We start from the raw sequence: 17,482 nt of genomic DNA, 5'->3' as shown, positions 1-17,482 counted from the left end.
TTTTAAGAGGTGACTGTCACCATGCCAGAATGTGTCATTAATTAGAGGAGGTGCTCTTAGAGTGGGCAGTTTGCCAGCCAGCCTTGGGAGAGTGTCAGCCCTGCACTGTTTTTCCCAGGACTGTAATTCTGTGCAACCCTGGGTCATTTACACTCCGATGATTTCTGCCCTTGAACTGATCAATGGACTCTGTCACAGCCCTGAAACAAATCGATCAGCTTGCCACTGCAAATGATTGTGGCTTCTCAATGGCTGTAGCTTAAATCCCACTCAGTCTGTTGTATTACAGCAGCTAGATGACAGTGATGAAGTGTAAGTGGCTGAATTCCTGTTAACCTGTTCCTCTTTCACTGAAGGTATCTGGCCCTGGTGGAGTCCCTGCCAACATATGGGGTCCATTATTACCCAGTGAAGGTAATGGCAGTGCCCTGTGTCATACAGTAGCTTAACATTAGATGTAGACGTAAGCTTGTTTTAATCTAAACACATCAATCTAACCCCTATTTCTACTTTTTTTTCCCATGATGGTTGAAATGTGAGCTTTTTGATTCAGCTAAGACAGCAATCTATCCATTCAGCTTTTCTCACTTTCTTACATTCATGCACTGCTTTTTTTCCCCCTTACCAAACCTAATTAAATCAAGGTGTGTGAGGAGATCAAACAGCAGTGTTGAAGTTTTAAGAGCTTAAATGTATTTGATCTCTTCTTGAGTTGCAATTGTTGTGAGCCTAACAGGGTAATTGCTTTGGTAACAGGCCTCTTTTTTTTTTATTATTTTTTTTTTAGACACGCCAGTAAAGTTACCTCTAAGCAGTGAAAGTGTGGTTTATTTGCATGTGTGTGCTTTCCTGCAGGACAAGCAAGGAATACCGTGGTGGCTGGGAGTCAGCTATAAAGGCATTGGCCAGTACGATTGGCAGGATAAGCTGAAACCTCGACAGGTGGGTTGACCTCTCGTTATAGCTGCTGTATTTGCCACAGTTGCTCTTCTTTCTCTTGTCCTGTCTTTGGTGAAGGTATACTTGTACTGCATTCATCTGTTTGTCAGATGAATCTACTTTGCCAAATTGCATGAAACTTTATGGAGACACAGAGCCTGGACTAAAAAGGGATGTGTTAAATTTTGGTTTGGATCTGCGTTCCTATTTATAATTTACTTGTTTTACTTGTTTGTTGCTTTTGTTTGGTTTGTAAAGTTACTCAGACTAGCTTAGGGTGTGGGCTTTATAAATAGACCTGGCTTTCTTACAAGTGCTATTTAATACTTGATCAAGTCACTCATCGAATGTAAAGTTGAAAGCTCTTAAGTTTGTGGAAGTATGATGCATTGAGGGTCATTGAAATGCTTTGTCTGATGAAAACTCTGCTTCCACTCATGTGTTTATTGCTGGCTGGTTAATGATCCATCCAGACTGTAAATAGGCGTAATTAAGACTCTGGTTCCCATGCCAGTCATGAGAAAGAGGAACACCGATAGGGGGGGAAATATTTTGGAGTGTCAGTATGTGCGTAGTGCTTTCAAGGCTGCAGTATGGACCAGTATTAGCAGGAGTGGAATGCAGAGTGGTATGGATTATAAAATCTGCTTGCTAAGTTTAAGTGGTAAAATACACAAAGACCTACACTTTGAAAAAATAGTGTGTCATAGTCCTTTTTTGATTAATTCTAAAAACGTATCACCAGGCCAGTGTGTTATTAAAGTAAATAAAAATAACAGCTCTTGCAAAGCAGTTTTTTTCTATAATTTGTAGCTTACTCCAGTTTTATAAGATTAGTGGCTTTAAAATTATACTTATAACTTGTACTGAATTTGTAGTGGTGTGTGTCTTAAAACATCACTCTGGTAATAATGTAGTTTGTATAGTATCCATTGCAGTTTAAAGATTCCCTGCTTATAGGGCAAACGTTCTTAATGTGTAGCTGTATCCGTGATTGTTGTCTCCTTTGTCTGGGAGGTGTCATTTAATAGTGTTCTACCCAGGCATTTTCGCTGGCCTCTTTCTTTAGTCTCATCATAGCTGCTTTTATACGGCATGAACCTGTTGACATAGCAGGGTGTGCAGTACTGAGGCAAGGCATTAATGGGCAGACGCACAGCGTGGCTCTCCCAGCAGTGCTATAGGAGGGGCAATTATGGTGCTCCAGGGAAGCAGCAAAGCTTTGGGACCAGAGTTTGCTCCTCGACAGCCAAGTGGATAGGTAGAATTTGTATTTTGGGATGTTGGAAATGTTCATCCAAAGCAAGACTGCCTTTTCTAAGTCTTCTACTCAGGGCAGGAGCATAAAAACTTCTAGAGTTTCCTGTTTTGGGGGGGGGGGGGGGGGGGGCTTTTTTTTTTTTCTTTTTTTTTTTAAATAACTCTTTTTGTTGTTCTTGCTGGTAATTAGAAGCCTCTGCTTCCCTCATTTTCCTTTACCTTGAAGGGAGGTCTCTATATCCGGGTAGTATTCTTGTCTTAGTTCATAGCCCTTGTATTCCACCCATCCCATCCCTCCTTGCCTCCTGCCCATCCCCTCTCACCATGCTACATTCATTATGGTGTGTGTGTGTGTGTGTGTGTGTGTGTGTGTGTGTGTGTGTGTGTGTGTGTGTGTGTGTGTGTGTGTGTGTGTGTGTGTGTGTGTGTGTGTGTCTCAGAGGGAACACAATTGATCAAACAAAACAGTTATCTGCGGATGTGGGCGAGGTGCTGGACTTTAGTATTAAGGGGAGGTCAGTTGACCATCACAGCAATTTTAAATGCAATTTTCAATTCTGTGTGAACGCTTTCCCTTCACAAAAATGTTGCTTTGAACAGTTTTTCATTAAATAGATAACAGAAAATTAGTACTTGCTGCCATTGTTGTAGTGCTGATTTAAAGAGGACAAAACATTTGCTCAGTGCTGCTTTTTTATTTTTTGATTGTATAAGTCTAGTAAAACTAAAAAGCAGCTATGATAGCTTAACCCAATATTATCTTCTTTGCACACACGCCACTTTGATCACTCTTAACCGAATACCCTGAAACTGAAAAGGCCCCTTTCCCTGCTGTGCTTTAGAAAAGTGACATATTTAGTAAAGTGAATACTCTCCCGCTTCCATTATACATACATAATGGAACTGTATATAAGCATGTAGATAACAACCACTGATTATGTATCCCAAAGATCTGAATGTGGAACGGGAGGAAAAAGATGCAGAATTGTAATTAGGAAGCCTGTGACGCTTTAATATGAAGGAGCAAAACTGGAGCGCCACAATTGTTTCTGGGACTCAGGCAGATGGCAAGTCGACATTTAATTTCTTCTTAAATTAAACCAGGAGAGTCTCTCTCTCTCTCTCTCTCTCTACGTCACTTGGGCTCTCTCCCTTCATGTAATGGGACCGCATGCTGGTCCACACATACGATGAGCCAGCAGAACCAAAACCAGTCTTCAAGTCATTACGAGACACAGTGTCAGCTGGGGGTATAAAAGTGTTCTCACGCTCTGTTCAAGAAAGATAAAAACTGAACAAACTTCTTTTCTATGGTGTGTGTTTTTGTTTTTGTTTTTGTTTTTTCCTATTTTCACTCAACTCACCTCACTCCTGTTATGAAATAAAACAGGATGCTTTTTGTTCCGGGAGCTACATTTTTATCAGCTTATCACAACTTTGAGCTGTGTGTCATGTTGTGTCATGCCGTGGAAATGTGCAGTGTTTGCCATTCAAGTAGAGCCCTGGTATGTGACGTACTCTGTGATGGGTGTGGCAGATCTTTTTCTGTATTGGCATGTGAGTCAGGGCTCCTTTTTAAAATCCATGTATGATTTTTGAGGACTTGTGGCCCTGGGGGTCCTTGGGCTTGTGGGTGTGTCTCCATGAGAACAGCCTGATCCCATCTGAAACCACAGGCATTTCTGGCACACTTCCACCTGCCTGTAATGACACATTTGGCAAAAACAAGGAAGATGACAGAAAATGAAGACAGAAAATTTTTGTGTGCTGTTAATTCCGGTTAGTTTTCTGGTTTTAGCAAACTGATTCTGCTTTCTCTAAATGTGATCTGGGTGATTTCATGGACTGTTTCCTCTTTGAGAGGTCTTGTGATTGCCGAATTTGAGGTGTGTCACATCTCTAACATTTTTTCGAGCAGTGGTTCTACCAGAAGCCACCTCAGAGTTTTATTATGCGCTGGCACACAGGTGTGGAGTTTCTCTAGCAGAATGAGTGAGCCAACACAAGTATCAGTTGTTACTGTGTGATTGATGCTAAATGGTGGTGACTAGACAGTGGTAATTGGCGTGAGGACCTCCAGAAGAAAATTAGGTCTTTAAATGTACCTACCAGCTGCTTTGCTTTATTAATTAAGGGCAAGGAGTGCAGTATTTAGTGGAATGATCTGCCATGCTGGAATACCCTGTTTGAACTAAGCATTTATGTACAGTTTCAGTATTGTAGGCTCAGGTTGTAGGGTAATTTGGGCCATGCTGTGTGCTCACTTGCTCTCACAATGGCAAAGAAAGCCACTGCTATTAATGATTAGCCCAAAGTTACTTATTGCCAGCATGTTTTCTTGGTGGGGGAGATGGCTGTAGTGGATTATTATACATGACTCTGTCTTCTGTTTACAGTAAGGGCAGCAGAGCACTTCCCACATTTAGTGTGGGGCATTTAAATGTCTGTGAGTGACAGTAAGCGGAGCAAAGGTGAAATATCTGGTTCATCAAATAGTTGTGTACAACCTGTTTATCTGGTTTGACTGAAAAGGAAGAGAGCTGCGTAGAAGAGAAGGGGGGAAAAAAGAGAGTGCAGAGCAGTACTAAGCACTGAAGGCTGCAGGAGGTGTCCCTGCTATCATAGGAGGAGAGAGAGGTGGAGGAGGGGTTGGGGTTAAGGAGGGGGGGAGGGGGGGCGTGGCTATCTCAACCAAAACTCTTGCAACACCTATCTGGCTTCACAACAGACAAGAGAGAGTATTGTTCGAGGAAGCTCAAGCCCTGTGGGAAAGTCAAAGGATTCAATACAAGTCCAGAGAATTCCTCAGAGATTTGATAAGCACAGATACAACGTTCACGGTAAGCCATGTTGTGGTGTCCATTAGTTACCTGTCAGGCTGATTTAAATAATCTTTAAGTTGGCATGTTTTAGTATCTTTGTGCTCTTCTCTAGACTGTTAGTGTGCTGTGCTCTTTGTAATGTGTAAAGCATTGTGTCTGTCACTGCTGTGATGTGCTGTACTTGTTTTACTGAGAATAAACTGTGAAAATCAGTATGCCTTTAGGGATTCTTATCCCGAAAAGCGTGTGTGTGTGTGTGTGTGTGTGTGTATATATATATATATATATATATATATATATATATATATATATATATATATATATATATATATATATATATATATATATATATATATATATATATATATATATATATATATATATATATATATATATACACGTTTTTGTACAATGGGGGGTTTCAGTCCTTGTCTTGTGAGTTGGTATCAGCCCCATTGTTTTGGTCTTATTATTTTTTTCCTGTACATGAGCAGAGAAGAGTTCTTGAAAGGCAACAAACTATAAATCTGTTGTTTCAGTGAGTTGTTTCAGTATCGGTAGAACAGATGTTTCTTCTGACACAGAGAAGTCGTGCCTGTTCTCTTCAACAGAGAGAAATGAAAAGCTGGCTTGCTGCCTGGCACAGTTTTGTTCCTGCAGTTGCAGCAGCTTCATAATTACTCTTTTGTTAGCCTGAACTTACACCTGACTGGCTGGCCCACTGAGTCCCATTCATGACTTGAGCAGTTATTTTGTATACGTTATAAACCGTCTTCACAGGCAGGCTGCTGTGACTGAATCTAAGCCAGTTTTCTAGATGCCTGCCTCTCTGCTTAGTATCTTTTGGTGGTATTGATTCCTCTTGTATGGAAAGCTTTTTTTTGTTCATGTAATGTAAATCCATATTTCTGTAGTGTTGTGTTGGCTGATGTGTGCCCAGTGATGTGTAATCTATCTCTGTCTGTCCCTTCCCCTCCTTTCCGCCGAACCCTCTCTGTGTCTCTGCAGTTGTTTCAGTGGAAGCAGTTGGAGAATTTGTATTTCCGTGAGAAGAAGTTTTCAGTGGAAGTGAACGATCCACACAGGTCAGAAGACAAACCCACTTACTTTATCTTCACTTAACCTAATAGCTGCTTTTCTTGTATTCTGAAGTGTTCCCATTTTAGCAATTGCTCTTGCTTCCTTATCCTACACCTTACACACTGTGAAGGTCATCTGCAGCCACTGGCCCATTTAGGACACCTTGTTAAAGCCTTTTAACATGTCTGTTAAATGAGTCTTTTCCTGCTGCTCAGTGGCTGTTTATTATTCTAAGGTTGTTATAAGCCCTCTGCCCTTAACACAAGCTTTAATGTGCCACTTACAGCAGTTAAAGCCATTATTAAACCTAACAGACAGCTTCAGATTTAAAATTATTCCTCATATCTACTTAGTGTATTTATACACAGAGATCTAGAAGTTTTAATTATTAGTTTTAATTAGATTTAATAATATTTTTGTTCTCCTTGTGCTGTCTAGTTATTTCTAATTTCCTTTGATTTGTTATATAGCTGTTATGTATGTAACGGGATCTGTAGTTGGATAACAAACACTGTTGCTGAACTACTTGAAATGCTTCGTTGACACTTGAGCCCTTACTTCCTTTATGTACCCATATAAATGTGTTATCCATGTTATCTCTCTGTAATCAGGTTAACTAGCTAGCAGCTAGTTTGGCACGCCCTTAAGCATAGAATGACTGCCTCGCATTCTTCATTTTCGCCAACTTGCTAGAGCTGTGTCTGCTAGGTCTGACTTTAAAATGTTTCGTCCGCAAAAAAGCATGTTCTTTTGCTGCCAGTAAGAGCAGACTTTTAGGAGTTTTTAATGCTCTCTGAGAAACTGAGCACCCGGTGGATTAGTTTTTGATGACAGTGTCCTCACAAGAATAGGAGAGTCTGTAGTTGCACTATGCTGCGAGCTAATGTGGCTGACGTAAGCATTTGATCATTTGCCCACAGGCCAGAGCTAAGTGAGCACCGTAATACTGAGGGACAATCAAAAATGACTTAAAGATTGATTTGAAAACAATAAATAAGAATTGGCTGTGGGTTACTGTTTTTTCTCTTTGTGCTATAGTGGAAGCTGAACTTGGCTGGATTTTTTTTTCTTTTTTACTGTCATTCCCTTGTAATATATATATTTGTAATATAAATACATGAAAAACAAAACATTTTGGAAGTTGATGAAAACCTTGTGCTTTATGGGATGATGTGACGAGTAGTCTTTTCTGGATACATACCAGATTCATACTGTTGATACCAGCCAACAGATCTTAGACCAGCATTAGTTTGGCTTATATTTCCTGGGACTATTTGGGGCACACTGGGCTTTAGGTACACACCCAAAATAAAATGAGGAATCTTTAAATGAACATATTATAGGCACTCGAATTTAAGCAATTAAACAGATTGTATCTGCAATACAGCACGTATTGGATGTCTATCTTATCTTCTACAGAAGAACAGTGACCAAGCGAACCTTTGGACAGTCTGGCCTGGTTATTCACACGTGGTATGCCAGCCATTCACTGATTAAAACCATCTGGGTGATGGCCATCAGTCAGCACCAGTTCTACCTGGACATGAAGCAAAGCAAAGTGAGTGTCTGCCTGTTTTTTCTCCTCCATGATTCACTTTGCTTTGTTCACACTGTCTGCCAGCTTTTCTATTGTGAAACACAAAGAAACAGTCTACACCAGTTTACACCAGTAATTTACACTGTTTGATGTGTTTAGAGAATATGCACGGTGGTTTCTTGGAGTAGAGTCAATCATAAGATTGAAGAGACCATAACGGACTTTTTGCTTGTTTTTAGTTTTTAAATTTTGAATGCTAAATCTTCTTGTTATTTGCATGTTTTTAGTTTGTCTTGTGGTGTTGACCTATTTTCAATAGGCTGTAAAAGGAGTAACCTCTAGACGGATTGCAACAAAGAAAAGCTTGCCAGTCTTTTTCAGTTTGAACAGTGACCGAATGATGTTTAAACGGTTTGTTGTGTCACAGCCTTTTACAACAATGACTGTTCTTCATGTGATACACTGCCTGATCCGTGTCCCTTACTCGTGACTAGAGTAAATATCTTGACTCAGGGTTTATCGAGGGCTTCCAGTTTTAAAGTAAACAGATTCCATGCCATTGAGTTTTATGTTGGGAGGTTGTTAGGTCTTAAGTGTAAAAGCTGTTATAATTCATGTAACCTGACCCTCTCTAATTCACTTTTGCCAAATGAAACTGAAAGTGCACAAAGTGCTTGAAATTGCACCCCATGAAATACTTTTATGATGTTATGCATATAGTATTCATTATAGAATTGTAGTATTTTACCTATTTTTGTTTTATTTGTAGCTTAAGGTAAAGGCACATGTGCACAAAGAAAGTATTTAGTTTGGAAAGCACAGAAAAGTAAAATACACTGTGAATTAAAAGCAAAGATCCTGGAACAAGTGTTCAACTCTTCCTGAAATTCACACTGGGCTTGAGCACTGAGGCAGGTGTTATGTGTGTTATGTGCATTTCATAGTTAAGATGGTTGAGTGTGTGCGGTTGCAGTTATATGAAGTTATTCAGGCTATGTCTTGGAGGCGCATGGCATGTCAGGTTTGATGCCATGCGCAGGAAGTCAACACTGATTGATGATAAATATTTAGCATGCAACTGCAGCCGTCACGATGTACTGTGCTATCAATAAAATTAAATACTATCACCTTCCCTTTTCTCCTCCTAATCTTCTCTTTCCTCACTTACAGTCAAAGATGACCACTACCAGGAGTTCAGGAGACATCGCAGTAGACCTCACTGAGATCTCCGCCCCCCGGATCACTAAACTTTCCAGTATTGAGAGCAAAAATCACCTAATAATGGCCAGCAATGGAAGCCTCATCTCAACTGGTAAGCAGACAGATAATCAAATAATGACTTCTGTTCTACATCAGATTGATAGGTGATAATGTATTATTTTTTTTTATTTATTTTGTCCCTGTTCCAGGTTCTGCTGACTCTGAAGTCAGCGAGGAACAGAAGAAAGAGAAGATCACTGAATTAAAAAAGAAGGAAAAGGAACTTCAAGACAAACTGTCAGCGAAACTTGAAGAACTGAAAAAGATCTGTTTAAGAGAAGCTGTGAGTGTCTGTCTTACTGGATTTGTTTCCAAAAGTGTCAAATTCTCAGCTGACTTCTGGCTGCTATTCTCATTTGCAGGAGCTTACAGGAAGATTGCCTAAGGAATATCCCCTGGCCACAGGTGAGAAGGTTCCTCAAGTGCGACGGCGTGTTGGGACAGCCTTCAAACTGGATGATCTTTTCCCCTATGATGAGGTGAATGCAGATATTTGTTTGTGCTGTGGTTTTGCTGTGTGAGGCTGCTGTGACACTTGAAACACCATTATTGCCCCACTGTTGTTGTTTAGCTACGGCTCATTTAGATCAGCTGACTTTTTAAAGTGAGGCTTTTGGAGTTCAGTTCTGTTTTTGAGGCCTACATTGTGTAACATATCATATGAGACTCTTATGGGGAGCTGTACCTAGTTTCTGTCTTTAACTAAAGATGAATATATAAAACGACACTAAAAGACTGATGTCTTTAGATAAATTTGTGTTTTTCTCTTTGAGTGCTTTATGTCTGTTTCTTTGTTCATATGGGTGCCTCTGCTCCGACAAGATCTGTGTGTTTTTTGGAAAGTCCCCATTAACTGTGTCAGTCTTGTGTTTTCCTACAGGATCCACATCTGAGGAATCTGGAGAGTCGGTTTGCCTTGCAGCAAAAGATTGTGGAAGCAGCCATGAAGCTAGCCAATGAGGCTGACCTGTGCAAGACTGTGAAAAGGAAGAGGAAACACAACTATCTTGACGCTATGAGAAACCTGGAAGAGATTGAGAAGCAGATCAACGACTACAGGGTCAAAAAAGGACAGAAACCCACTCAGAGAGCCTCACTGATCTTACGAGGTAGATTTCATGAACAGTGGCAGTGACACATACTTGCATATCAGAGCTTGTAGAACATTAGTCATAGTGAGACAAGACTGTGAATAATAATATCAGAGACATTTCTTAGAACACTTGTCTCTCTCTGTCCTCTGACCAGATGATCCCCAACCTTCAGAACTCAGCTCGCTATCTGACAGCCTCACTCTGGATGATGGTTAGTGTGCTCAGTGTGCATGTGCTTCCTAATCCCCATCTCATTTATGAATGAGTTATACTTAAAACAATGACTTTTCACTCCCAGATGATGAGCTTGGCTCCCAGAGGCAGCGGTCTCGTTCAGTCCAATACTCCCCCAGACCACACCACGCAGACACTCTGGATGCTCATTACAACAAAGACAGACGAGCTTCTACCAATGACCAGCTCGCAGACAGCAGGTATGCGACCAGCACCCACACTCATTGAGCATACTTTATTAGTGTCCTCACACTGTGACTGAAGAGGAGGCTGATTATGAGCAGCTACACAACTCTATTCAGACACAGTATTGTCACTTTTTGGCAGCGCTCAACACACAGGCAGTTGGAAGTATGCGTGTAAAATGCAAGAAAATAAAAACAAAGATACGTGTAGGCAAGTGGAGAGAACCGCTGGATTGATGGGTATGATGACTGATGACAGGGAAACATGGCTGAACTGTTTTTCTGTGGAGATACGCAATGCCTGTTGTTTCTCCAGGGGCCTGAAGCATGAAGCTAGTACAGACCTGTAGAGTAGATCCAGAGCTACATTCCTGACAGTCAACCTCCTCCCTCCTTCTCCTGCCTCTCCAACAGTCTGCTTATCAGCCCAAACACATCGGCGTTAAAAATAGATGAAAAAACAACATGTCTCTGCCTGTAAAGGAGCAAACAACAATCCCAAGCTGAGAGGAAAAGGGAAACAGAAGGTGGTGCTGGAAATGTTGTTTAAACACCAGCTACCGCGTTAGTGTTTAGAGTGGTGCGGGTGATGTTTTACTCTCAGGTTCATTTAAAAGAAGGGGGGAAAAAAGTCATAATGCTTGCTGCTGCATGAAAAGATTAATGGTCTATGCAGTGGAACTCATTCAGGTGTAAGGAATGACTAAAGTGCCGCAGTCAAGCAAACCCTGTTTTTTTTTGTTGTTGTTTGTTTTTTTTTTCCTTTCTTTTTTTTTCTGCCTTTCCTAGATTTATTGTCGAGAAGATAGTGGTGTTAATCATCTGAACATATTTCCTATCTGTGTTCTAGATTACATTATGACCAAGACCAGGAAGCACACCATTACAGTCACAATGACACCTTATCAGTCTACAGCAGCCCATGTAAAGCAGCTTCCAGGCAGCCACGTGATGCCCGAAGCATGCCACCCACTCCCCTCCTCACCCGCAACGCATACAGCAGCACACAGCTGAGGTATGAGCTTTATGTATTTCTTTCATTATTTTGAAGACCCACTTCATAAATGGCTCTTATGCATTGCGTTCACTAAACTTTAATTTTAATTGCAGATCAGAGGATTCTCCACAACACTTCCGCCAGCGTAGCGGGAGTCTGGAGTCACAGTCTCAGCTCATGATCGAGACCAAACCAACCATGCCAACACTGACTGTCCCGTCAGCTCGACGCAGCAACAGCACCGAAATGCTCGATGACGGTTCCTCCTACACAAGCCAGTCTAGTGTGGAATACAGCGTCCCTGGTAACCACACCCACGGGCGCAGAGTGCGCGGGCGCCACAGAAAAGACATGTACGCCAACACGGGCAGCATGCCCAACCTGGCTCAGCCAGACACTCGGTGCTATGCCTACCAGCCTCGGGCTCGGCCCACCACAACAGCCTACTATGTCACAGGCTATCCCAACTACCCAGAACCGGAGCCTTACTCCAATGGAGCCTATGTTTACGACAATGAAATGGAGGGACACTATAATGTTAACCCTTCCTACCACCACAGCCAAACAGCTTATCAAAGCCCCAGTGTGTATGGTCAGTACGGTAACGACGAGATAGACGGTGCATCGCAGAACGTGTACGCCACTATACGGCCATCCAGGCAGCGTCCAGTACCTCGAAGCAACGAACAGATCAACAAGAACATCCAGAAGGCCCTGGTGGCTGAACACTTGAGAGGCTGGTACAAACGCAACACTGCACAAAAACAGGCTGCGTACGACTATGAGTATGACAGAGGCTCCCAGCAGAGTCTGGGCTATCCAACCACGCATGCACCACAAGCCTACAGCAGCAGGAACTTTTCCTACTCGTCAGGTTAGACAATTTCACAATGTCCTCTGATTTATGTTTCTAACACTGGTTCTACATGTTGGTGGGTTGTTTTCTGACTTGTACCATTTTTCTGCAATGTCCTCAGTGGCCTCCAGTGGAAACTGGCACAGTCACATGACCGGCAGTGCTATGCTGGAATATGACATGCCCGTGCATGCACCGCAGTCTTACTCTTACAGCACAGCCTCCTACGCCCACTCCACCCACAGCAGGTAAGAGGAAAAAAACCTGGCCCTCAGCTCTTCTACTTATCCAATAAGCCACTCCCTGATCCTTCTTATCCTCAGAGTTAAGCGCTAGTGTTTAATTACCTAGAGGGGATGGCTACAGAAAAGACGAGCTGCTATTTGGTTTTTTATCCCTTACACCCATCAGCAATGTGAAATAATGTGTTGCCAATGTCATCTTTTCTTTACCTTCACCTATAAATTATGAAACTGAATCCACAAACAGGCCAGTGTTTAATTTCACAGCCGTATTCAGTGATGGGATTAGAGGATCTGTGCTGCCCGCAGTCAGTTCCTCCTAAGAGCTTAAAAATGGTTCTGCTCTCCCTAACTGTCCACTGGCCCCTGCTCTCTTATAGATATGGCGACTCCTGGCACAGCCCTGATGGCCAAAGGCGCTGTGCCTTTATCCCTGCTAGTTCTTCCTCCTCTGGTTATCCTTCCACTTCCTCCCTGCCCTCTTCTTCCTTTCCCTCCTCCTCCCCCTCCTCCTACTACTCCCCTGGCTGTCGGGTCAGGCAGGTGGCCTCCAGCCCTGCGCAGCCACAATCCTCCAGAGGGCACAGGCTCAGTAAGGTGTCTTTTTCTAAAGGTAGCTCGTAGTAAGTAAACAGCATCGGCCAGACCCCGTGCAGTTGCTTCTTTTAGTGTGTCCGCAGTCTGACTCGTGAGTCTGCTTGTTGATGTTTTGAAGTGAACTTTGCATTTTTGAGATGTTTGACTGATCATTCAGTGTCATGTCTGATACTGTGATTGCATGGCTTCCTTAAGAAAAAATATATAAATATGCTTGTCCTACTTCCTCCTCAACTGCCACATTGTCATGCAGTGGTCACATTTCTCCGCAGTCTTCCTTTACTGTCAAGATTTTGTTTGTTTTTGTTTGTTTGTTTTTTCCCTCCACTCTTTGCCCATGTGCTTCCATTCACCACTGACCTTTGCCCCCTCTCATGCACAGATGTCTCCCAGAGTTTGAGTGGCGAGGATGTGATAGGATGGCATGCCCCCCTGGGTATTTAGAGAGGTGTGGTGGTGCTTCCTATGCTACTGACCAGGAAAATTATCCCCTCCCCCCCAGTAATCAAAGTCACAGGAGAGAAGAAAGGGTGAGAAAGTGTAAAAACTACCCCACGTGGTGATGGTGATGTGTTAATTTTTATGCATAGCAGGGACTGACAGAAAGCACCAGATCATTTGATTTCACTGACGAACTTTGGTGCCTCGTGGTGGTGGGAGAGCACTTGTGTGGCAAAGGGAAAATGTGACCCCTGAGCACTGTTGCATTGGAAGGCCATGTGTTTGTGTATAGACAGCTATTGTGTCTGTGTGCAGCCCTATAACTGGGTGAGAATGTTTGACCCTGGGTTTGAAATCAGCATTCACATTACAATATCTGAAACACAGGTGATGGCTCACATTGCTGTTTTATATTGACATATTACCTTTGTAGTTTAGACGCACAGCCCAGGGTTAATCCATTCTAACCCCGTAGTCAGTCACAGTCAGCAGTTTGCAGCCTAATGTGTTTGTTTTGTGTGTTCATTACAGATCCTATATAGATGTCAGCCAAATGGACTCCCACATCAACAGCCAAATGCACACTAACATGGACCCCGAAGAACAGCTTTACTGGCATGAAGACTCAAAACCAGGAACAATAGTTTAGCCGGATACCTTACAACTGTGCAAAATCTTCACCTTGACAAAACGTCACTGTGCCTTAAACTGCACTTACCTGTTTTGTAATTTCCTTGTAAAAGGAACCCAAAGAATGAAGGAATTTAACTTCTGTGGAACTCAGCACGTTAAATGAAGTATTCTCATTTCTGTATCTCTTGAACGCAGTTGCCAAACTGATGCCCATCCCTGTATTTTAAATCACAACAAGAACCCCATTGGGGTGTCTAATCATGGGGTTGCGAGTGTTTGTAGTGATGGGACCTGTGCACTGAAACTATACCAAGCCCTGCAGTGGACTGAATGGTATAGCAAAGGGTATAGCATTACTCTTTAGAGATACTGAACCAAGGACTAAAACTGTCTCTAAGAGGATACCGAGCGGCAATGAACAAAGAACATGACTGATCCTGTTGTGCTACTTGCACACACATATGAACACTGTAACCATGAAGGATTAGACACGGATTTATAAGGTCATTAATGAAGCACTGAACTCGTTAAATAGGAGTCGAGAGAAAAGGCTACTTCCTGGAACATTCTGCAGTCACCTGATCCACGTTTCTATTACAACATCTGTTACCGTTCCGGTCTCTACACTCGTTTGTCATTTACAAAGTATTCAGTTTGCTTCACTGTCAGTACTTACACCATAATTAAGCCAAATGCTTATTTGTTGCACCACTTAAGTATTACCTGAGTCACCAGTTTCGAATATTACTGCCTCTGTGGGAAGACAGAAAATCCAGTTTTGTTTTGTTTTGAACATGGTTATTTCATCCATGCTGGAAATCATGGACTGGTGCTCCGAATTTCTCTCAAGAGATTAAAACTGTGTAAATGTTGGTATGTAAATACACTGGCTTAGTCTTTTTTTATTATTTTAGAGCATTTTTATGTATTTGAAAAGCATGTAATATATAGTAAACAATTATTGTTAAGCTGGTTCTTAGTAATTTGTATAATTGCAATGGTTTGGATTAAAAAAATTGAATTTCCCAGTGCTTTTGTTTGTGGGTGATATTTATTTAAAACTGAGCCTTCGAAGCGTCTTATCCCCCTTAGTGCAGGACAACACAGGATTTAAATCCAAATCCTGTGAATTAGCTAAATGAACGTCTGCTGGGCCAATTCAGTTAATGAAATTGAGTATAAAAGTGCAATAATCACCACTTCCAGAAGGAAAATAGGTAGAAAAACCTAAAGTGTCATTTACATTTAATGACTGAAGAACACAACACAAATGAGTTTTCCATATATAAATGGTTTGGAAGCTGCTTATTTGGTGTTCATTCAAGGAAGCAGATTATAGTGAGAGAGATAACTCTAAAGTACTGGGGGGGGGGGGTTCTTTCGAGCGTCTAAGGATGAATGAATACAGAGCTGCAATCACTCATAATGACAGTCAAGTATGAATAAATGAGCCGGTTTTAGAAACGCACTGCTCTGCAGAGTTCTGTCGCTCTGCTGTACTTTCTCACTGCCTTGCTGTGTAACCAGGCACTTTTTTGTGTGTGCGGGTTCTTAAGCTGTAAACCGACCAAACCAGTCTTTAAAGGCTGTCACACCCACTATGGGCTATAAAACCTCTCCTTGTGTCTTCTGTGTGACTGACAAGCTAGTGTTTATAGCATCAAACCCTCCCTGCAGGCATTCATGTTATGAGAAGTCTGTTTTACACATGCTATCCGAGCCCTCCTCCCTTCACATTGTACTATAACCTTTCACAACCATTCCCCTTCCTTTCCTTCCTGTGCTGCCGCACATTTTCTATCGATGTATCCTGCCTCGGGTCCCCTCTTTAAGATGGCCAGAGTTGAGCAGCTTTCCTTGCTCAGAGTGCCTCTCAGTTTTATGCTTCTTGAGCAAGCTCAAGGGAGGTCTTGGACAATTCCAGCTCCTCGGGCAGCGAAAGAGGGGGAGAGCTCTTCATCCAGCTGTCTCCCTGTCTTGGCCGCGCCAAACCAGCTGTAGTTAGACATCATGGGAGGCTGTTCCAGCTGACACTTCACTACATAAACAATAGATTTCTATTGACTTTCTCTTTATCTAAAACGCAACACACAAAACTCTTGTAATGCAGAGTGGATTAAGGCTGTGCATGGACTCCAATACTTGTGCGACTAATGGAAACGTCAGTCACGCAAAGTATTGAAACCTGTCAAGTACTGGAAGTACTGGCATCAAATATCTGCATTACAAGTTCATTGACTGAATGGTTTCTGATTTAAACCTGCACTAAACAGTGTTGAATAGTGTATTAGATTACCATGTGAACCATAGATTGTACATAAATGATCGACATAGCTCCTGGATCCTGAAGTGCCTTAAACCTGCATTCTGCATAGAGGCTTATGGGAAAAACAACCCTGGGGGCAAACTAGGGAAGAGAGTGATTGGAGACTGCAGCACAACCCAAATTATCATGAATGTGTGTAATGAACTCCTCACTTCGTGTCCTTGATGGGGTCGCTTCGGAGACAGGGACCATGTCTACAACCACTTGCTGTCAGTTGGCTTCTTCAAAAAGTCTTTGGTGCCTCGAAGTGGTGATAAAATGATAAGATGGAGTCAGTCTGCTATCAGTTTGCAACTGAATGAGGTCAAGTGGCAGTTACAAGCAGTGTGAAAATACTGAAATGAACTATAATAAACTACAAATTTGTTACAATCAACAATGGGAACAGAAATTTCAAACCGCTCCCGAAGGACAGTGATCCAAGTGCAAAATGACACGCCTACTGGGCAGCCTTACTTTATATAGGTAATATAACCAGTATAACGGTCATATTTTGTGTATGACAACTCATGAGTGGGTACTGTCCGTCGATTTTCTGTCAGGTCCGCCCCTCACTCAGCAAGTCTGTTTCCAAAACGACAATGGCGATGGTGGAAACACTACGCTCGATGCCTGACAACTGGACTTCAATAAACAATGGGTGGCGTCATGGTGGCGTGGTGTCCATCTTTTGTATACATTTTCTTTTGTGTAAATAAGTTCAAGCAAAAGAAAAACTCACCAAATCCCCTAAGCTCCATGGCTGTCCATTTTAGGACCTTTCAGCTTCTTGTTTCCGCATTACAGCCTGAACTAATATGTTTTAGTTCAGTTTCACTTTTTTCATTAATCCTTGATTTTCGTCAGTGCAGGCAGTTATATGATAAAGACTGTAATAGACCAGCTGTACACTGAGTGATTATTAAATATAGAATGTACAAAGTTCCCAATGGTAGCACACACAGGAAGTGTCACACATGAAACACTAAACTGAGCAGCC

General features: G+C 42.0%; 1 protein-coding gene across 6 annotated transcripts in view; it reads left to right on the top strand.

Moving 5' to 3' along the window:
- frmd4ba (FERM domain containing 4Ba) overlaps positions 1-15,196 on the top strand; it is a 42,269-nt gene extending 27,073 nt beyond the window's left edge. For 2 of the 6 annotated variants that reach the window (XM_063474756.1, XM_063474750.1), the window contains exons 10-24: positions 357-414; positions 856-942; positions 6,030-6,106; positions 7,521-7,659; positions 8,809-8,950; positions 9,048-9,181; positions 9,261-9,377; positions 9,779-10,007; positions 10,147-10,203; positions 10,291-10,426; positions 11,262-11,426; positions 11,522-12,282; positions 12,386-12,512; positions 12,887-13,103; positions 14,076-15,196. In XM_063474756.1, coding sequence (XP_063330826.1) covers positions 357-414; positions 856-942; positions 6,030-6,106; positions 7,521-7,659; positions 8,809-8,950; positions 9,048-9,181; positions 9,261-9,377; positions 9,779-10,007; positions 10,147-10,203; positions 10,291-10,426; positions 11,262-11,426; positions 11,522-12,282; positions 12,386-12,512; positions 12,887-13,103; positions 14,076-14,132 — 2,503 coding nt within the window. In that variant the 3' untranslated portion in view covers positions 14,133-15,196. Of the gene's footprint in view, positions 1-356; positions 415-855; positions 943-6,029; positions 6,107-7,520; positions 7,660-8,808; positions 8,951-9,047; positions 9,182-9,260; positions 9,378-9,778; positions 10,008-10,146; positions 10,204-10,290; positions 10,427-11,261; positions 11,427-11,521; positions 12,283-12,385; positions 12,513-12,886; positions 13,130-14,075 lie in introns of all 6 variants that reach the window. The other 4 variants (XM_063474751.1, XM_063474753.1, XM_063474752.1 and 1 more) reach the window with 4 other exon arrangements.
- The last annotated feature ends 2,286 nt before the right edge of the window (positions 15,197-17,482 follow it).

This window comes from Pelmatolapia mariae, linkage group LG5 (genome assembly GCF_036321145.2).
Source record: "Pelmatolapia mariae isolate MD_Pm_ZW linkage group LG5, Pm_UMD_F_2, whole genome shotgun sequence".
Taxonomy (NCBI): Eukaryota; Metazoa; Chordata; class Actinopteri; order Cichliformes; family Cichlidae; genus Pelmatolapia; species Pelmatolapia mariae.
This window is presented reverse-complemented; position numbering and strand designations above follow the sequence as displayed.